The sequence below is a fragment of the Palaemon carinicauda genome, chromosome 19 (assembly GCF_036898095.1).
Source record: "Palaemon carinicauda isolate YSFRI2023 chromosome 19, ASM3689809v2, whole genome shotgun sequence".
NCBI classification, from domain to species: domain Eukaryota; kingdom Metazoa; phylum Arthropoda; class Malacostraca; order Decapoda; family Palaemonidae; genus Palaemon; species Palaemon carinicauda.
Genome location: NC_090743.1, coordinates 29,487,818 through 29,503,174, shown reverse-complemented (window position 1 = coordinate 29,503,174; position 15,357 = coordinate 29,487,818). Strand labels below are relative to the sequence as shown.

General features: G+C 33.0%; 1 protein-coding gene across 37 annotated transcripts in view; it reads right to left on the bottom strand.

Annotated features, from left to right (window-relative positions):
• Nucleotides 1–471: 471 nt before the first annotated feature.
• LOC137658547 (uncharacterized abhydrolase domain-containing protein DDB_G0269086-like) overlaps nucleotides 472–15,357 on the bottom strand; it is a 111,241-nt gene continuing 96,355 nt past the window's right edge. For 20 of the 37 annotated variants that reach the window (XM_068393422.1, XM_068393427.1, XM_068393397.1 and 17 more), the window contains 4 exons: nucleotides 14,767–14,805; nucleotides 13,255–13,768; nucleotides 7,397–7,498; nucleotides 472–2,317 (listed from right to left, as the gene is read on the bottom strand). In XM_068393422.1, coding sequence (XP_068249523.1) covers nucleotides 2,079–2,317; nucleotides 7,397–7,498; nucleotides 13,255–13,768; nucleotides 14,767–14,805 — 894 coding nt within the window. In that variant the 3' untranslated portion in view covers nucleotides 472–2,078. Of the gene's footprint in view, nucleotides 2,318–6,699; nucleotides 6,747–7,396; nucleotides 7,499–8,681; nucleotides 8,784–12,604; nucleotides 13,769–14,766; nucleotides 14,806–15,357 lie in introns of those variants that run through there. The other 17 variants (XM_068393401.1, XM_068393408.1, XM_068393411.1 and 14 more) reach the window with 13 other exon arrangements.

Genomic DNA, 15,357 nt, shown 5'->3' with positions numbered 1-15,357 from the left:
TCAATATTTCATAGCCATAATATAATTATTGTTCAGTCTTAACAAAGAGTATTGGCTGAATTATTTTACCATTGAGGAGAAATCTTAAGTATAATTTTAGTATAGTTGAATGAATTAAGTCATAATCTCAAAAAAAAAAAAAAAATACAGAGTTGTAGCATATAATTGGCTGTATTTCTTTAGTCTGAATTAATAAAAATATATTACTAACTTACCTGACATTTGATTCAGTCTTAAATAGTTTATATTTTCCAGGTCTGCATGTAATGAGAAAAGTAAGATGATGTTAGAAACTGAAATATTGAATAAATTCTATTGTTTAAACTCATCGTTTTATTTTCTATTTTTTACCAAACTTATCTCAAATTCATTACAGGACATTTCGGTGTTGAAATGTTACAGCCATTGATTGAATGTGCCCAAACATAAATTCTTAAAAACTAAGGTGAAAATAAAAATAAAAAACGACAGTCACTTTTTTATGTTTAACATCTTTATTGTAGACAAGACATCACTGCCGGGTTTTTATTTTTTGGGAAAGAAGATAATGAAATACGACAAGAAAATAAATAAAATGAAGATGAAACTCATCTCCATAAAAAAAAGAAAAAAAAAATGTCCTCAAGTAATCTGGTCACATTCTCTAAGACATCATATGAGACAATGAATTATTTGGACTCTAATGATTTGATTCTATTCATGAACACCAGCCCTTTCCTTTTCTTAATTTACAGAAGACTACATAAACCTATAAGTAATCCCAAAGAAAATGATATTCACTTGTGCACAGTTACAATCGCCTTCATAGCTGGCTGGGGGAGGAATCATGTTGTAGACTAAATTCTTTGACAAATTTGCAGAGGATTGTGGGCAAAACCTCAGAGGAATATGGGTAAACCTCTTTTGATAGATAATTCCAGATGAACTAATCCCTAGATAACTTCCGTCTGGAAACAACTAATTTGGTTCCTTATCCCAAAATGACTCTTATTTTTTCCCTGTCTTAACCTGGACTTCATGTGGATCTTAGAACTAAAAGTGGCTTTTTCTCCCTATCAAGACACTTCATGATGTATTTACAAACTACACATGAAAGCGTTGTCACTGCGCACTCGCGCACACGCACACCACACAGCACTTTTACAAAACTTATCAATACGAAGAAAAAGAAAAATAAAACATTCATATTCCTGAAACCGGAATAGCTATGACTCGAAATGTTCACACTGTTTTGGTGATGTCATCGCTGATAGAACAGAGAATTTTTGAGGTCTTTGTAAGATACTTCGGCTTAGAAATTCTGGTTTCAGGTGGTATAATGATTACACACAACCATGATTTATCTTTGAAAAAGAAATGAATAGAGAAAAGACTACGTACGAACATAAATATATATAATCTTATACGTTTAAATGTCTAATCAATTTTGCTTATCTCTTCAGTCAGATCTTTAGGAACTAAATGGACTTGGTTTTCCTATTACAGAAGACAACTTGCTATTTATTTTCACAGGTCATTCATTAACTTGACACATAATCGTTTCATTTTCTTCGTGGATATACATTTTCACTGACTAACTACGAGACTAAATTACTACAATAAACATAACATTGCAAATCATAAGATTATCCTCAGCTGCGACATCACAGCGTTAGTTTACTTTCAAATAATATTCAGAATTATCTATAATTTTGCTTAAAAAATCAATTGAAAGAAATAATAATAAGTAACTATATACCGTCTTGATAGTGTGAATATCGCTAACAAACAAATATGCGTTACAGTGACTGACTGCCTATCAACAAACACAAGGTCCCGGAGACCTTTTATGAATCAGAATCCCTCTACGTGTGTGTGCGTGTTTGAAATAAGAAACGGTATTTACAAAGCAGAGTAATTAATGCATTTATAAACAATAAAAACCAAATAACATTAAAAGCTTCTTGTTAGCATCATGAAATATATAATGGGTCCAAGTTCGATTGGACGAACAAATAAAAAATAAACAGGAGGGCACAATGTTCTTTGTATTGACGTTTTAAATCGAAGAAATGACCGTGTAAATAAATGCTGCTTTTTTATTCCAGCAGATCTTCGGACCTGTTAGCAACGGCGGCGTTAGCAGCAACGGTAGCAGCAGCAGCAGCAGCAGCAGCAGCAGCAGCAGAGGCAGCGTCGATGGTGAGGGCGGCTGCTTCATCAGGCTCTGTAGGGATGACGTCCCGTGTGGTAGTAGTTGTAATAGGTCCCTCCTGTGTTTCCTCGCCAAGGGCATCGGTGGAAATTTGCTGGTCCTCGGCGTCGACGGCTTCTGTTCCTAGAAAAGCGCGCAACCTAGTCGTATATTCGGAAGGGAAAAAGAGAAGGGGGAAGCACATGCAGCAGAGGTCACAAGAAAATAAAAGGGAAAAAAAGGGGGAGAAGACTTAAAAAAGTCGAGGGTTAACTTTTATATATATATATATATATATATATATATATATATATATATATATATATATATATATATATACATACATATATATATATATATATATATATATATGTATATATATATATATATATATATATATATATATATATGCTGTATTTGTATACATATATTAATTTACATATACACACAAATCTATATATGTACTGTATATATATATATATATATATATATATATATATATATATATATACATATATATATATATATATATATGTATATATATATATACATATATATTGTATATATCAATAAACATACATAGATATGTATATATTCATATACTGCCTGTAAATACGTATATCAATATATGCATACTTAAATTCATATGTATATATTTTCATAAATATATATATATATATATATATATATATATATTATATATATATACATTATATATGTATATATAAATAGTATATATATATATATATATATATATATATATATATATATATATATATATATATATAACATACAGTTAGTAAAGCTGGGTAGTTAGCTAACTTGCAAGGTCACTCGTCTGCAGGCCTTACGTGGACGAATTGACAGAAACTCTTGCTGCTATCCGAGCATCAAGCGACGGACAGCGCAAGTGTTTGCACCACTCATGATTCGTAAGGTCTTGTGTATGTCAATTGGGTGTGCGTCATTAGGCATTAGGGTGTTTGCTGAGTAATCCTTCGATTGGAATGATTCTCCTTTCGCTCCTATATATTAGTTTACCTTTTAATTCGCAATAGCTCTGTTCGTTGCCGATTTTGATTTCCTTTCTATGTGTTCGAAAGATTTTCCTTCATATACTGAGCATAGTATCAAATGAAAAGGAAAGTTGTGTAGGCCTACTGATAAGGTCTGTAATTGTAAAATATAATGCTGATTTATCATAACAAACTAATTATTATTATTATTATTATTATTATTATTATTATTATTATTATAATTATTATTATTATCATCATCATCACATTGCTTGCTAAGCTAAAACCCTAGATGGAAAAGCATGATGCTATAAGCCCAAAGACTCCAACAAGGAAAGTAGCACAGTGAGGAAAGGAAATAAATAAGCTACAAGAAACGTAATGAACAATTAAAATAAAATAAGATAAAATAATCCTATAACGAAGGATATTCCTTGATATCGTGATCATAGTATCAATTGAAAAAGTGAGTTATGTAATAATCAGGTTTGTTTTGCAATATATAATATCAATTTAGCATAACAAAAGAATTAATAATTGATTCGATAGTTTCCTTACAGGGCAATAGATTAAATAATCAATATCAGAAGGCAGCTGATTAATACAATGGTAAAAGTGGGTCAAAACATATGTGAGTATTACACTGCAATTGACAATGATTTCCAATGTTTTCCATTTAGTTTATCGTGTTTGTTTACGTAATTAATGACAAGTACAAAATCACAAAAAAAAAAAAAAATATTTTTCTATTATAGCTTTTTACTGTCAACGAGAATTACTCTTTTTACTTGTAATAATTTCCTATGAATTTCAATTAAAGTTATTTTTACCCAAGTAACATGAATGCAATTCTCTATAAACGCAATTGTTGACAATAATAAAAGAAAAACTACATGGGAGAAATGTGATATACATTACCATTTTATATCTAATATTTGTAATTCCAATATCTCTTTTTTTCCCCGTTCTTTCCAAGAACACATTTTCATTAATAATCTGCATTCGTAGAATTACACGTTCCGTACGCACAAGCTCTCAATAGTATAAAACATATTTATTATGAAATGTGAATAAGATATTTGAATAATTCTGTGTTCAATAAAACGATTAAGAAAGAAGTGAAAGGTAAATATCGCAAGGATAATAATAATAATAATAATAATAATAATAATAATAATAATAATAATAATAATAATAGTTTTGTTAAAAATAATGTCTGAAAGAGGGTCTACTACCTAAATAAATGAATGAATAAATAAATAAATAAATAAATAATAATAATAATAATAATAATAATAATAATAATATAGGACAAATTAAGAAATAAATGACAAGAAAAATGAAAAAAACATTAAAAAAATAGAAATAATTATATAACTAACGCACCCGTTACAATATGCAAAAGCGTAATAACCTTGCAATAGTCAACCTCTTCCTCTTATTTAGAATATTACATCGATTTACTTGCAAGGAACAGAACAGACACTGTAAGAACAGAGCATTGCATTAGTACCTATTCCTGTGTATCCTATGTCAAATATATGTGAAAATGTGACCGAGGCATCCTATCCCCTATCAATGTCACTCACTCATTGATCTATAACTTAAATTATTTTAATCTTTCGTTTGTTTTTCTTGTTTCTTATTTCCCCTTGCATCCATACAAGCTGTCTATCAGATTTATTTCTAAAGAAGGTTTCTTATTCAACATGACATTTTTCTGTAACTATGAAAACTACATCGAATTGGTGAAATAATCCTATTGCTATACTATATGCAACATTAAATTCTCTAAATCAAAGAAAAATGATGAGAAATCTAACAGGAGAATGTGAACTCTCTCCCATCATGATTACCAATAACACACAATGCCGTGATGCAACAGGATTGGGCCATTAATCCCTGTAAACTCTACATCTCTACATTATGATCATCAACCTCGGTGCCAGATTCACCTACCTCAACCGTTCTTTCACTCGCAACATTATATTCATGGGTGAGAGATGGTCATCTTTCGCGGGATGAGGTTTTGGTGAAAAATAAAAGGATTTTATGTATGCTCACTATGAGAATCTTAACAACTGTTTGAAATTAGTAGGATTTGATGGGACGAAGTCAGGAATTCGGATGAGGGTGAGCAAATGAAAAAAAAAATAAATTAAACTCTCCATTTGTATAGAGAGCCAAATGAAGAAATGGTAATAATGTATCATCTTTACGTTTCACTCTAACATGATATGGTATTAGATGATAAAAAAAACTATGGTCATCTTATCTACTGTACGTTCTACCTACCACAACACTTAACGATGTGACAATCTTGACAACATTGAAAGAGAGTACAAGGAAGATTTTGAAAAACTTTTGAGATGTCTTTTCTGATACAGCAACAATCAAGACTGGGAGACTTTGGTTGCTTTGTTTTTCTAAATACTGTCTGATAGAGTAAAAAGTCTCACTATCTAATAGACAAAGTTCTCAACATACACACACACACACACACACACACACACATATATATATATATATATATATATACATATATATATATATATATATATATATATATATATATATATATATATATATATGTGTGTGTGTGTGTTTGTGTGTATGGTACTTTTGATCTTCCTCTCATAATCTGTAATGTCAGTGACATGTAAAACAGGCGAGTTTCCAAGGAATAAAAGAAGCATTAGGAAGAAATGTGTGTTTCCAGTTAGAAAAGTAGAGCACAGGGAAGGCGTCACAAGGGTATTAGTCAGATTGCTTGTAAGTTACTGTCCCCATTTTTTCACAGTATAAAAAAAATCATCTAGATGTGATTTCAGAGCCATTAATAATGCTACTAAACAACACATATCTATTAAGTATGTCTTTCGATTACTGCAAATTGCAAGAGGCAGGTAACCCCCTCACGAAGTTAGAAGTGGCACGTATCCCATTCCTCAAAATGGATCAGTTTGATAAAGGGCTTTCTATTGGATAAAAAAGGTGGAGAATGTCGATCGTCTCATCTGGACAGATATGAACAGTTTAATTTAAATCGCAATTTATCATAATGTTTTTAAATAAAAATAAAATCGGGAACTTATAAACTACAAAAAAATTTCTTTGGTTCAATGCAACGTAAGTTACTACTGTGCTCTGATGCAAACTCTCTCCAGATCAGATCAGTCGATTGTTGATTATAGAAAACTATTACTGTCTTTAAAATTAATGGTTAAGCATCGTTACTTGACACAGATGATTAGGAGGTAGTTATTGTATGCCAGTGTTATGGACAATTTTTATTTTCTCTTATTAGGAATTAGGTATAATTCATAACTAATATTAGAATTTAAATTTCTGTTTCATTTGGCAGAATCTTAACCAAATCTGAAATTTCTCTTACAATACTACTATGTCATCGAAATTTAAATGATAGCATTAAAGATTTTTAGAAAACCTTAGCAGCTTTTGATATATTTCATTAGGAATTATATACAGTAGGAGGTCACATATACATACCCACATGAGATCCGGAGAATGATGGACTAGCTACTGCTTCTACTCGGCTAAAATAAAAGCAACAATATAAAGCTAAAGCATGCAGTCTGGACTAGAAGAGAGAAATCTTTTATCTTCATAACAACAACAACAACACATTGCATTTTTACATAAACATTCCCTCCCGCCCCTTATAAATGTGATTGGCATGTAATCAAATACATTATATGCAGTATTAATCAAATTACCCTAAATTTTACATATTTCTATTTCATAATTGCCTTTTACCACCTGCGAGAAAGGAAATATACCTATTCTAGATGTAAAATACATTATTTTTAACTTTCCCTAATGTTTACCGGCCCTATCATTATTGAAAAAGGAATTTCCTGTAAATAGATCAATGGAAACTCAGCGTAAGTAAAGGTGGAGTCTTAAGTCCTTTTTTATTAGAATCAACCAAGAAAAAACAAGCTCTAGTGAGTAGTTACAATATCCGTGGAGCAAGGGCATATCAGCACCAGCAGCAACTCCCATGCCACCGCAACACTACCAAGGGATCAGGATTGTTTTGGTCTCATGTAATCACGTGTAAAATCGTGGCTGTTAAAACGCTCTATAGGAGTGATTAAATGGATAAAAAAAATAATGAGAAGTGTGACTGTATATCAATATTTTACAATCTGCATTCATGGGGGTATTTAAAAAAAAAACATACCTGGAGACTTCTTCTGAGTTACATTGCGTAAAAATGCCCCAACGGCCATAATCTTGTGGGTAGCGGATTGCAATTTCTTTGCGGCTTTGCTAGGCTCTCCAGCTACAGGAGGGTGAACGAGAACGGAGTTCCCCTTAGAATATTAACCTTGACCTCACAAGAATTTGTGGGAGAGGGTGAAGGCGTTACTTCTACAGCTCACACGCTCAAGGGAGGACAAGTAAACGGAAAGGTTTGCCACACTGAGTCTGTCAGCTGGATCTTGTGCATTCAAAGAACCCATATGAATGTGCTCGAGTATCGGATTTCTGTTTTATTTTTTGGAATTAGTTTCATATATATATATATATATATATATATATATATATATATATATATATATAATACATATATACATATATTTTATATATACACATACATATATATATAATATTACTATATGTATATAACAATCTTTTAAAAAATCACCCAAAATCATGTTGGATTTTATGGGGTCTTCGGCCACGGAACCAAGAAAAAAACAATGAATATCGTAAAATCTCTTTTGATATACTCGAAATACTGCCAATTTAATGCTGTTTTTTCTTTTTCCAAGTGAAAATGTGTATGGTTATATACATATATATATATATATATATATATATATATATATATATATATATATATATATATATATATATATATATATATATATATAATCAATAAAATATAAAATGGTGGACCAATTTTGGGAAAAATAGTGTCAGCAGTAAAATCAAAACATGTGTGTGAAGAAGAAAATCATTCAGGTCACAAAATTATTGACCTTTCAGTGTTCTTTGCAACCTCCAAACATTTAATTATCTATTCATTAACTACAAAAAGAAGGAAAACGTGTATAAAAGATTTTAAAATAATTGAAGTAATATCAAAGGAAGCAAAACTCCTCAATATATACCTCTAAAACCAGGAATCAAGAGATCTGTAAGAAAAGATTCACACAGACTCATGATTCTCATCCATTTTTATATTAGGGACCTGGGGCACTACGTCATTTTAAAAGTCACTTTGCTTATCACGAGCACATTTTTATACAGGAAATTATATAAATAAAAACCAGTATTCAGTAAGCATCAAGCAAAAGTAAGCATATTATTTATAAATGAAAAATATTTGTAAGAATATATGTACTTCTTAGGACCCCAGAAAAATTATCTTTTCGCCACCTGACAGAGTCTTTCAAAATGTATATCCCAGGATTAGTCTCATGCTTGCCACCATTATAAATTCACGGCATATAAATTACCTGAGTTGTGTGTGTTTGTCATGTCCCACCAGGTCGTGGACTGTACTGTAACAGTCGAAACATACTGGGCTCTATCATTATCTGGTGTATCCTCATTTGGCCCTTTAACATACACAATAGTGTTTAGATACAATCAGAAGCTAATTATTCACTGCTGAGTTTTCTTGATTCATTTAAGATAAAAAAAATATGAATGTATCATAAATTTATCCATATAAGAAAAACAATTCCTTGGTCCCCTTGTTTTGTTAAAATACCAGTATTTAATCTGTAGCTTGTAGGATTACAGATAAGTTTGGCTACAGCAAATGCAATTGTCGTTATATAATTTCATTCTCTTAAGCAATTTAAATTGAGATCAATAAATATGACTTCTTTCAAAACTATTCTACTAGATGTACTCAAATCTCCATTTATAAGTTTGTGTATATCTGTACACCTCATATATATATATATATATATATATATATATATATATATATATATATATATATATATATATATATATATATATATATATATATATATATATATATGTACATATAAATGGTCAGTTCTTGGAGTCCACAAAGATTCTTCCTTGAATCAACTCAAGTGTAGCATTCCTTACCGTTTCAAATGCCAGTTCTTACTGCAGTGTGGCTTAATTAAATATAGCAAGACAAATCTTTTATTAGGAATAATTTCGACAAGCATAATATACTTCAAGACAGCATTACTCTCTTTTTGGTTAGCGCTGACTCTGCAAGCCTAATGTGGTTTTCATTTACTTAACTCGAAATGAAAACCTTTAGTGTATTTTATATTACTAAGGAAATCAACAAAATTCGCTATAATCACAAAGTAACGACAGTGTAAGGAGGGAAGTTACGGAATCAAACGTAGTTACGCATTGAAATTATCGTTTTCTATCAAGATTTGTCATAGAAAACAGTGTTATAAAAGTATGCCTAACTCAAGTAACCTTCTCTGCCCAATGACACAAGAGAAGTTCATGTAATTTGGAGCGGTTTTGTAGTATATATATAACTGTTTCAAAATTACAAACATTATAAGGATATTTATAATAGCAAAATAAGCTTGTTTTCATTCATGACTCGTCATTTGTACAATATACCTTTCGGTAAAACTTAATAAATTCTCCCCATTAATCATAGGGACAATAAATATTTCGCGAAAACGTGTAATATGAAATTTGTGATTTTTACGCAGGAATTAACAATCGATTGATTTACAGAGGAAAATATCATCATATACTGAGATTTTTTTCCACTCTCAGTCTCATTCATTATGTTATCTTCTAGTTATGGCAAATTTATCGAAGGACCCTTGTCCGCAAGGCAAGACAAACTGGTTAGGATGACTCCGAAAAAGCTTTTCGTGGACCAGTTAGAGCCAGTGCCAAAGAAAAAAAGTGCAGTACTGCTGTCCTAATGACATGGCAGTATGCCACAAAACCCACCCTAACTAACATACTGTAGTATAATTTTGGAAGCCTGAACTGTGTTCGAGAACACAGAGGAAGGCTGTGATAGATTACATTGGTTATTTTGATTCTCAGCTCTCAATTTATCAGAAAAAAATAAGTTAACTTATCAGAATAAAAAGTGATTTCAAATGAAATTTTACACTGAAATATCGAACACCCTTTTACGATATCACAGATGGTAGGGAGTTGCGGCAACACTGAGTAATGTTTGCTAGCTTAATTAAACTATTGCCTGATACGGAAAAACTAAAAATATGAAAAAAAAATAACTTATATCTAAGTAATAAAAATTAGGCATGCTGTAAGGTGAAGTGACAGTAAATAGCGAGTTCTTGCTTCAGTTAGGCTTCTGGACAATATTCAGAAATTACAGAAAGTAACTTCTAAGAAATGACAAAAACTGCATTTTACTTTTTCAATTTCTTTTCTTTTTGTAGGAAATAACTGCTATATTAAATTTGCAGTCGTGAACTAGACTTCTAGGCACATATAATGAATATTTAATGTATAAAGAATAAAGTGGGCACCAGTCAGTTAAAACAACCTTATAAAATCTTAGTGATTTAGGATTCTCTGGCTAACTTAACTATTATTTGTATCTCAAATTTCCTTATTCGTCTTAGTTGATTTTGAAATTATTGGTTTCCAATTATTTTTTTTTTCAATACAAAATAGTGGAAAATCAGTGAATGCCCATTTCCAATTATGAAGTTTATAATAGGCAAAATCTAAAAGAATAAGAACTCACATCCGAATGAGTAAAAGATGCAAAATAGCCAACGTGGCCCAAGAATAGTGTAAAAGAATGAAAACAACATCTGGTAAAAGCTTCCATTACTACGTTATCACTGGATATGTAAGATAGCAAACGCTGAAGCAAGAACAGTCAAGAGAAGCAAATATATCAATCTAATAAAAGCCAATCAAAGGACTCAACAACCTCAATAATTCACAAGGGAACTAACACCTTCCCTCCTCGTCAACTATACTTATCACTTTCCCTAATTCAGAAAGAGAAAGTGGGAGGAAACAGGTAAAAGGTGGATCTTTTTTTATCTCTTCCACTAGTATTTATGACACGTCTCATCATAGAGTGGATAACATCACTTCTGTAATTCATATGAAGGGCACAGTTAACACAATTAAAGGACTTTTGCCAATGGCATCACCCTTTGTTCTGTTTAGAATGATTATTTCGGGAAAATTTTCAATCCATTTCAAAATTAAAATGATAGAAAACAAATTACAAAGGCGAGATAAAAGATTCTACCTACACAAATAATCCATGAAGAAAGCACTCGATTGCATCTGTTTACATACAGTTTACTGCGGAAGCTAAGGTAACACGGAGCGTTTTATATTTATACAATTTATATTTTTTCCATTGAAAAATCAACTGAATTAACTAAATGTAACGTTCCTCAGCGACTTTTTTTTCTCAACTCTACTGAAATCATGCGACTACCACCATTAAAATCATGCTTGCTACTACTCGCCTGATACAAGCATGCACTACGTAAACTGTACCTTTGCGAAATCTAGATACTCTGAAAACTGAATAACTACTGCATATGAATATATATAATTTTTAATGTCTGTCAAGACCTTATCCATTAAAACTTTAATTAAAAGTCGATTTGGTTCTCGTTTATAAATTTCAACTGCAAGTCTGTGTTATCATAGTACGTATCTGTAAGTCCCCTTTTCACAATTAGGTCATTAGAAGTATATAAAGCAACAGGCAACAGAAGAAACACAATTCCTGAATCTACTGGTAAAACCTGAAAATGTCATTTAAACACTACAAACTACTCTATCTCAATTGCACTTGGTACCGTTTTCCTCAGTTTGTCCCAAGATAAGTATAATTTCTGTGAGTCTCTAGCTAGTCATTATCTGGGAAGAAAATGGTTACCTCAAAAGGAAAATTGGTTACTTATTAATAAACTATTTCTTCAAGATTTTAATTAGGTTAAAAGAACCGAAACCAGGCCCTTCCCATATTGTGATAACCATGTCTTTCCAAATATTTCCCAGTAACGTTTGTCTAAAATATAGGCATGCAGTCTTGGTCATTTTGTGAAAAATCTTTGCACATGATTGGAATCTTGTAAAGATTTTTCATAGGCCATTTGCTTCTAACACAAGACTCTTCACCAACAAGTTATTATCATTGGAAAATATTTTGGACATTTTGCATAAAAAGAAATATTTGCATGATTTTTGTCAAGTGAACATTATAGTTTTGTGAAGCGTCCATATGTTTAACGGGGAAAAGGGAAAATTCGAGGGAGGGCAAGAAGGAGAGAGAGAGAGCGAAATATATATCATAAAGGATGAGAAGACGAAGAGAGAGAAGAGAGAAGATGGCGATCGTAGAACTTTGCAGCAGGAGATGTAGTCATTGACACGGGAAGACCTCTTGGTGCGCCAACTAACCTATGTCATCGGCGCTACCATCGGCAGGAGCCACTTGCGACCAAAAATCTCCATCAGCAGGTACTTCACACTCAGGCTCCTTAACATTCTCCTCCACAACAGCTCCATCATCTACAATGGTAGGTGTAACCTCCTCCATTGGAGATACCACACTTGGCTCATCCACCTGGGGCTCCGCTTGTGGCTCTACATTTGTAGGAGTATAGCGGGTCTCTCCTTGGATTTCGTCAACATGGCACTCCACTTGGAGTTCCGGCTGGGGTTGTTCCACCTGGAGTTCTTCTTGAGGTTGCTCTTCTTTAGCTTCCTCAAGGGAAATCTCCACTGGAACATCCTCAACCAGAGGTTCTTTTGGAGGTTCCTCAGTGTAGGGTTCCATTTGAGGTATCTCAGCCTGGGATTCCTCCTGAAGTACCTCACACTGGGATTCAACCTGAGGTACCTCAGTCTGGAATTCCACTTGAGGTACTTCCTCTGGAAACTCCACACGAGGCTCCTCCATCATTTTAGGGGGCTCTTCGACTTCTACTGGAATCTGCTCATCCTGTGGGGGAACCTGTAAAGGGGATTCAGAGGGAGGGAGCTCACCCAGGGATTCAGGCGTCACACTCACACCCTCACACACAACCTCGGTCGATGACTCACATTTGTCAGCAGCGGACTCACTTTTCACCTCAGTAGCAGGCTCGGCAGGAGCTGGAGTAGGAGTGGGAGTAGACTCCTCGGCAGCGGCAGGAGCTGGAGATGGAACCTCAATCTTAGCGGGAACTTCTACAGGTGCAGGGGCAGGAGAATCTGTCTTGAGAGTGCTGCTCTCAGCCTCTAGGCGAGCTAGTTCTGCTTCAGCGGCAGCAAGGGCGGCTAACTCAGCCTCCATGGCAGCCTTTGCGGCGGCTTCTCGTTCAGCCTTCCTCTTCTTCTTTTCCAGCTTCTTCAGTTCTTTCTCATCCATATCCTCAGTGATGGATGAAACTTCCTTGGCAGCTGACTCTACCTCTGAGGTAGAGAGCTCAGATGTAGGAGCAGGGGTTGTAGCTAAAGGAGCTGGTGTAGAAGACTCAAGAGCGAGAGTCTCAGGGAGCTCACGCTCCTTGGACTTCTTCTTCTTCCTTCGTTCTTTCCTCTCATCACTTTCCTCAGAGGTACCATCAGTCAGGGGCTGTAGGGTAACTAGAATTAGATGAAGCCAATGCATATATGGCCCCTTACCTTGTGTTGCGACGATTTCCACACTACCTACTGTCAACAAACAGTAAAGGAGCAAATTGGCAACTACTACAGATACTACGAAAACAAGTCATGTCCTTACCTAAAACTACTGCAAAATATGCAGAAACCCAAAGAAAAAAAATACAAAAATTCAAGAGCACCTCAGACGTCTGTTGTTTACTGATATCAACATCTATCCAAAAAGATAAAAAAAGTCTTCCTTCTTTCATGAAGTACTCCAGCTTGAATCTTTTAATCAAGCTTAGAATATGCTTCCACAAACTTACAAAATATTTTGCTGGACTTTTACATTACCAATAAAAATAAAGTGAGCAGTAACTTTACAAAATCTCTTTTTATAATCAAATGAAAAAGTACATGCAGCAATCTAAAAATATTGTTAGGCAAGAGACAAAAATCTTTGATCAAATCTTACAGAAAAAAATATCTCGTGGAAATATTTCCTTCATATAAAAATGTTGATATTTTTCAAGGGTGGAAAAACGCATTTTCTTTAATGGACATCCAGAAGGATTAAAAACAGGATTGTTTTTAAATGCCAGAACTATTTCATTTCCTTTTCATATTCCAACCTGTAGGAAAAACTATAAGCCATCGCAATGTAGCTGAAGATAATTTTTTTTATGCTATCATGTATATGCAAATTGCTCTCAGAAACTTCTATTAAAGCATAATTCTCGTTCATAAACACCAAAATATTCTAACTGTCAATTTCATGTTTAACTATCAATATCCTTAAGTACAAATGAATGTACTACCAGCAAGAATAAAAACTCTTGCATACTGAAAAAAAAAATCAACTACAAACAAATTCCTCCAAAACAAAGCACCTAAGAAAAAATATAAACAAATGGGTCTCTTTTTGTCCAAAATAATTCATTCGGAGACCAAATTTATATTCAATTCACGCATTTTTATCCATCTCACCTTCAGAGAAGATTCGCTGAAACGAACGCGGCTGGTATCCTACGGGGGTAAAATTTCACTCAGGAAAAACTCAGAATAATAAAGATCGATTTTATGATTGCTAGTCTGACAAGCTCGTTTGCGAAAATACTCAAATTTAAGAAATTTTAAGCTAAAGTACAGAGTACTTACGTGTTACACCAACAAAGAGACTAAACTATTCGTACGAAAGTTACTCCTTCCATTTGATCTTTTTCAATGCTGACGAAAATGTGGCAAAATGGTAATGAGAGAAATAGGATATTATTGACCTTGCTTTTCACAGACAATCTTATTTAAGACCGAATTAGGGTTTGTGGGGATCAAAGTCGACACAGAATAGCCTTGCGTGTCACATGGAGGAAAAGCTGAATTGGACCATTTCTGACCGACCTGAATAAGGCACGATAGACCAAAAATATACTGAAGATTTTTTTTATAATGGCGAATAAGAAGAAAACTTGTAATCTTACTAAATACATACGTACATACATACACACACATATATATACACACACACACACACACACACATATATATATATATATGTATATATATATATATATATATATA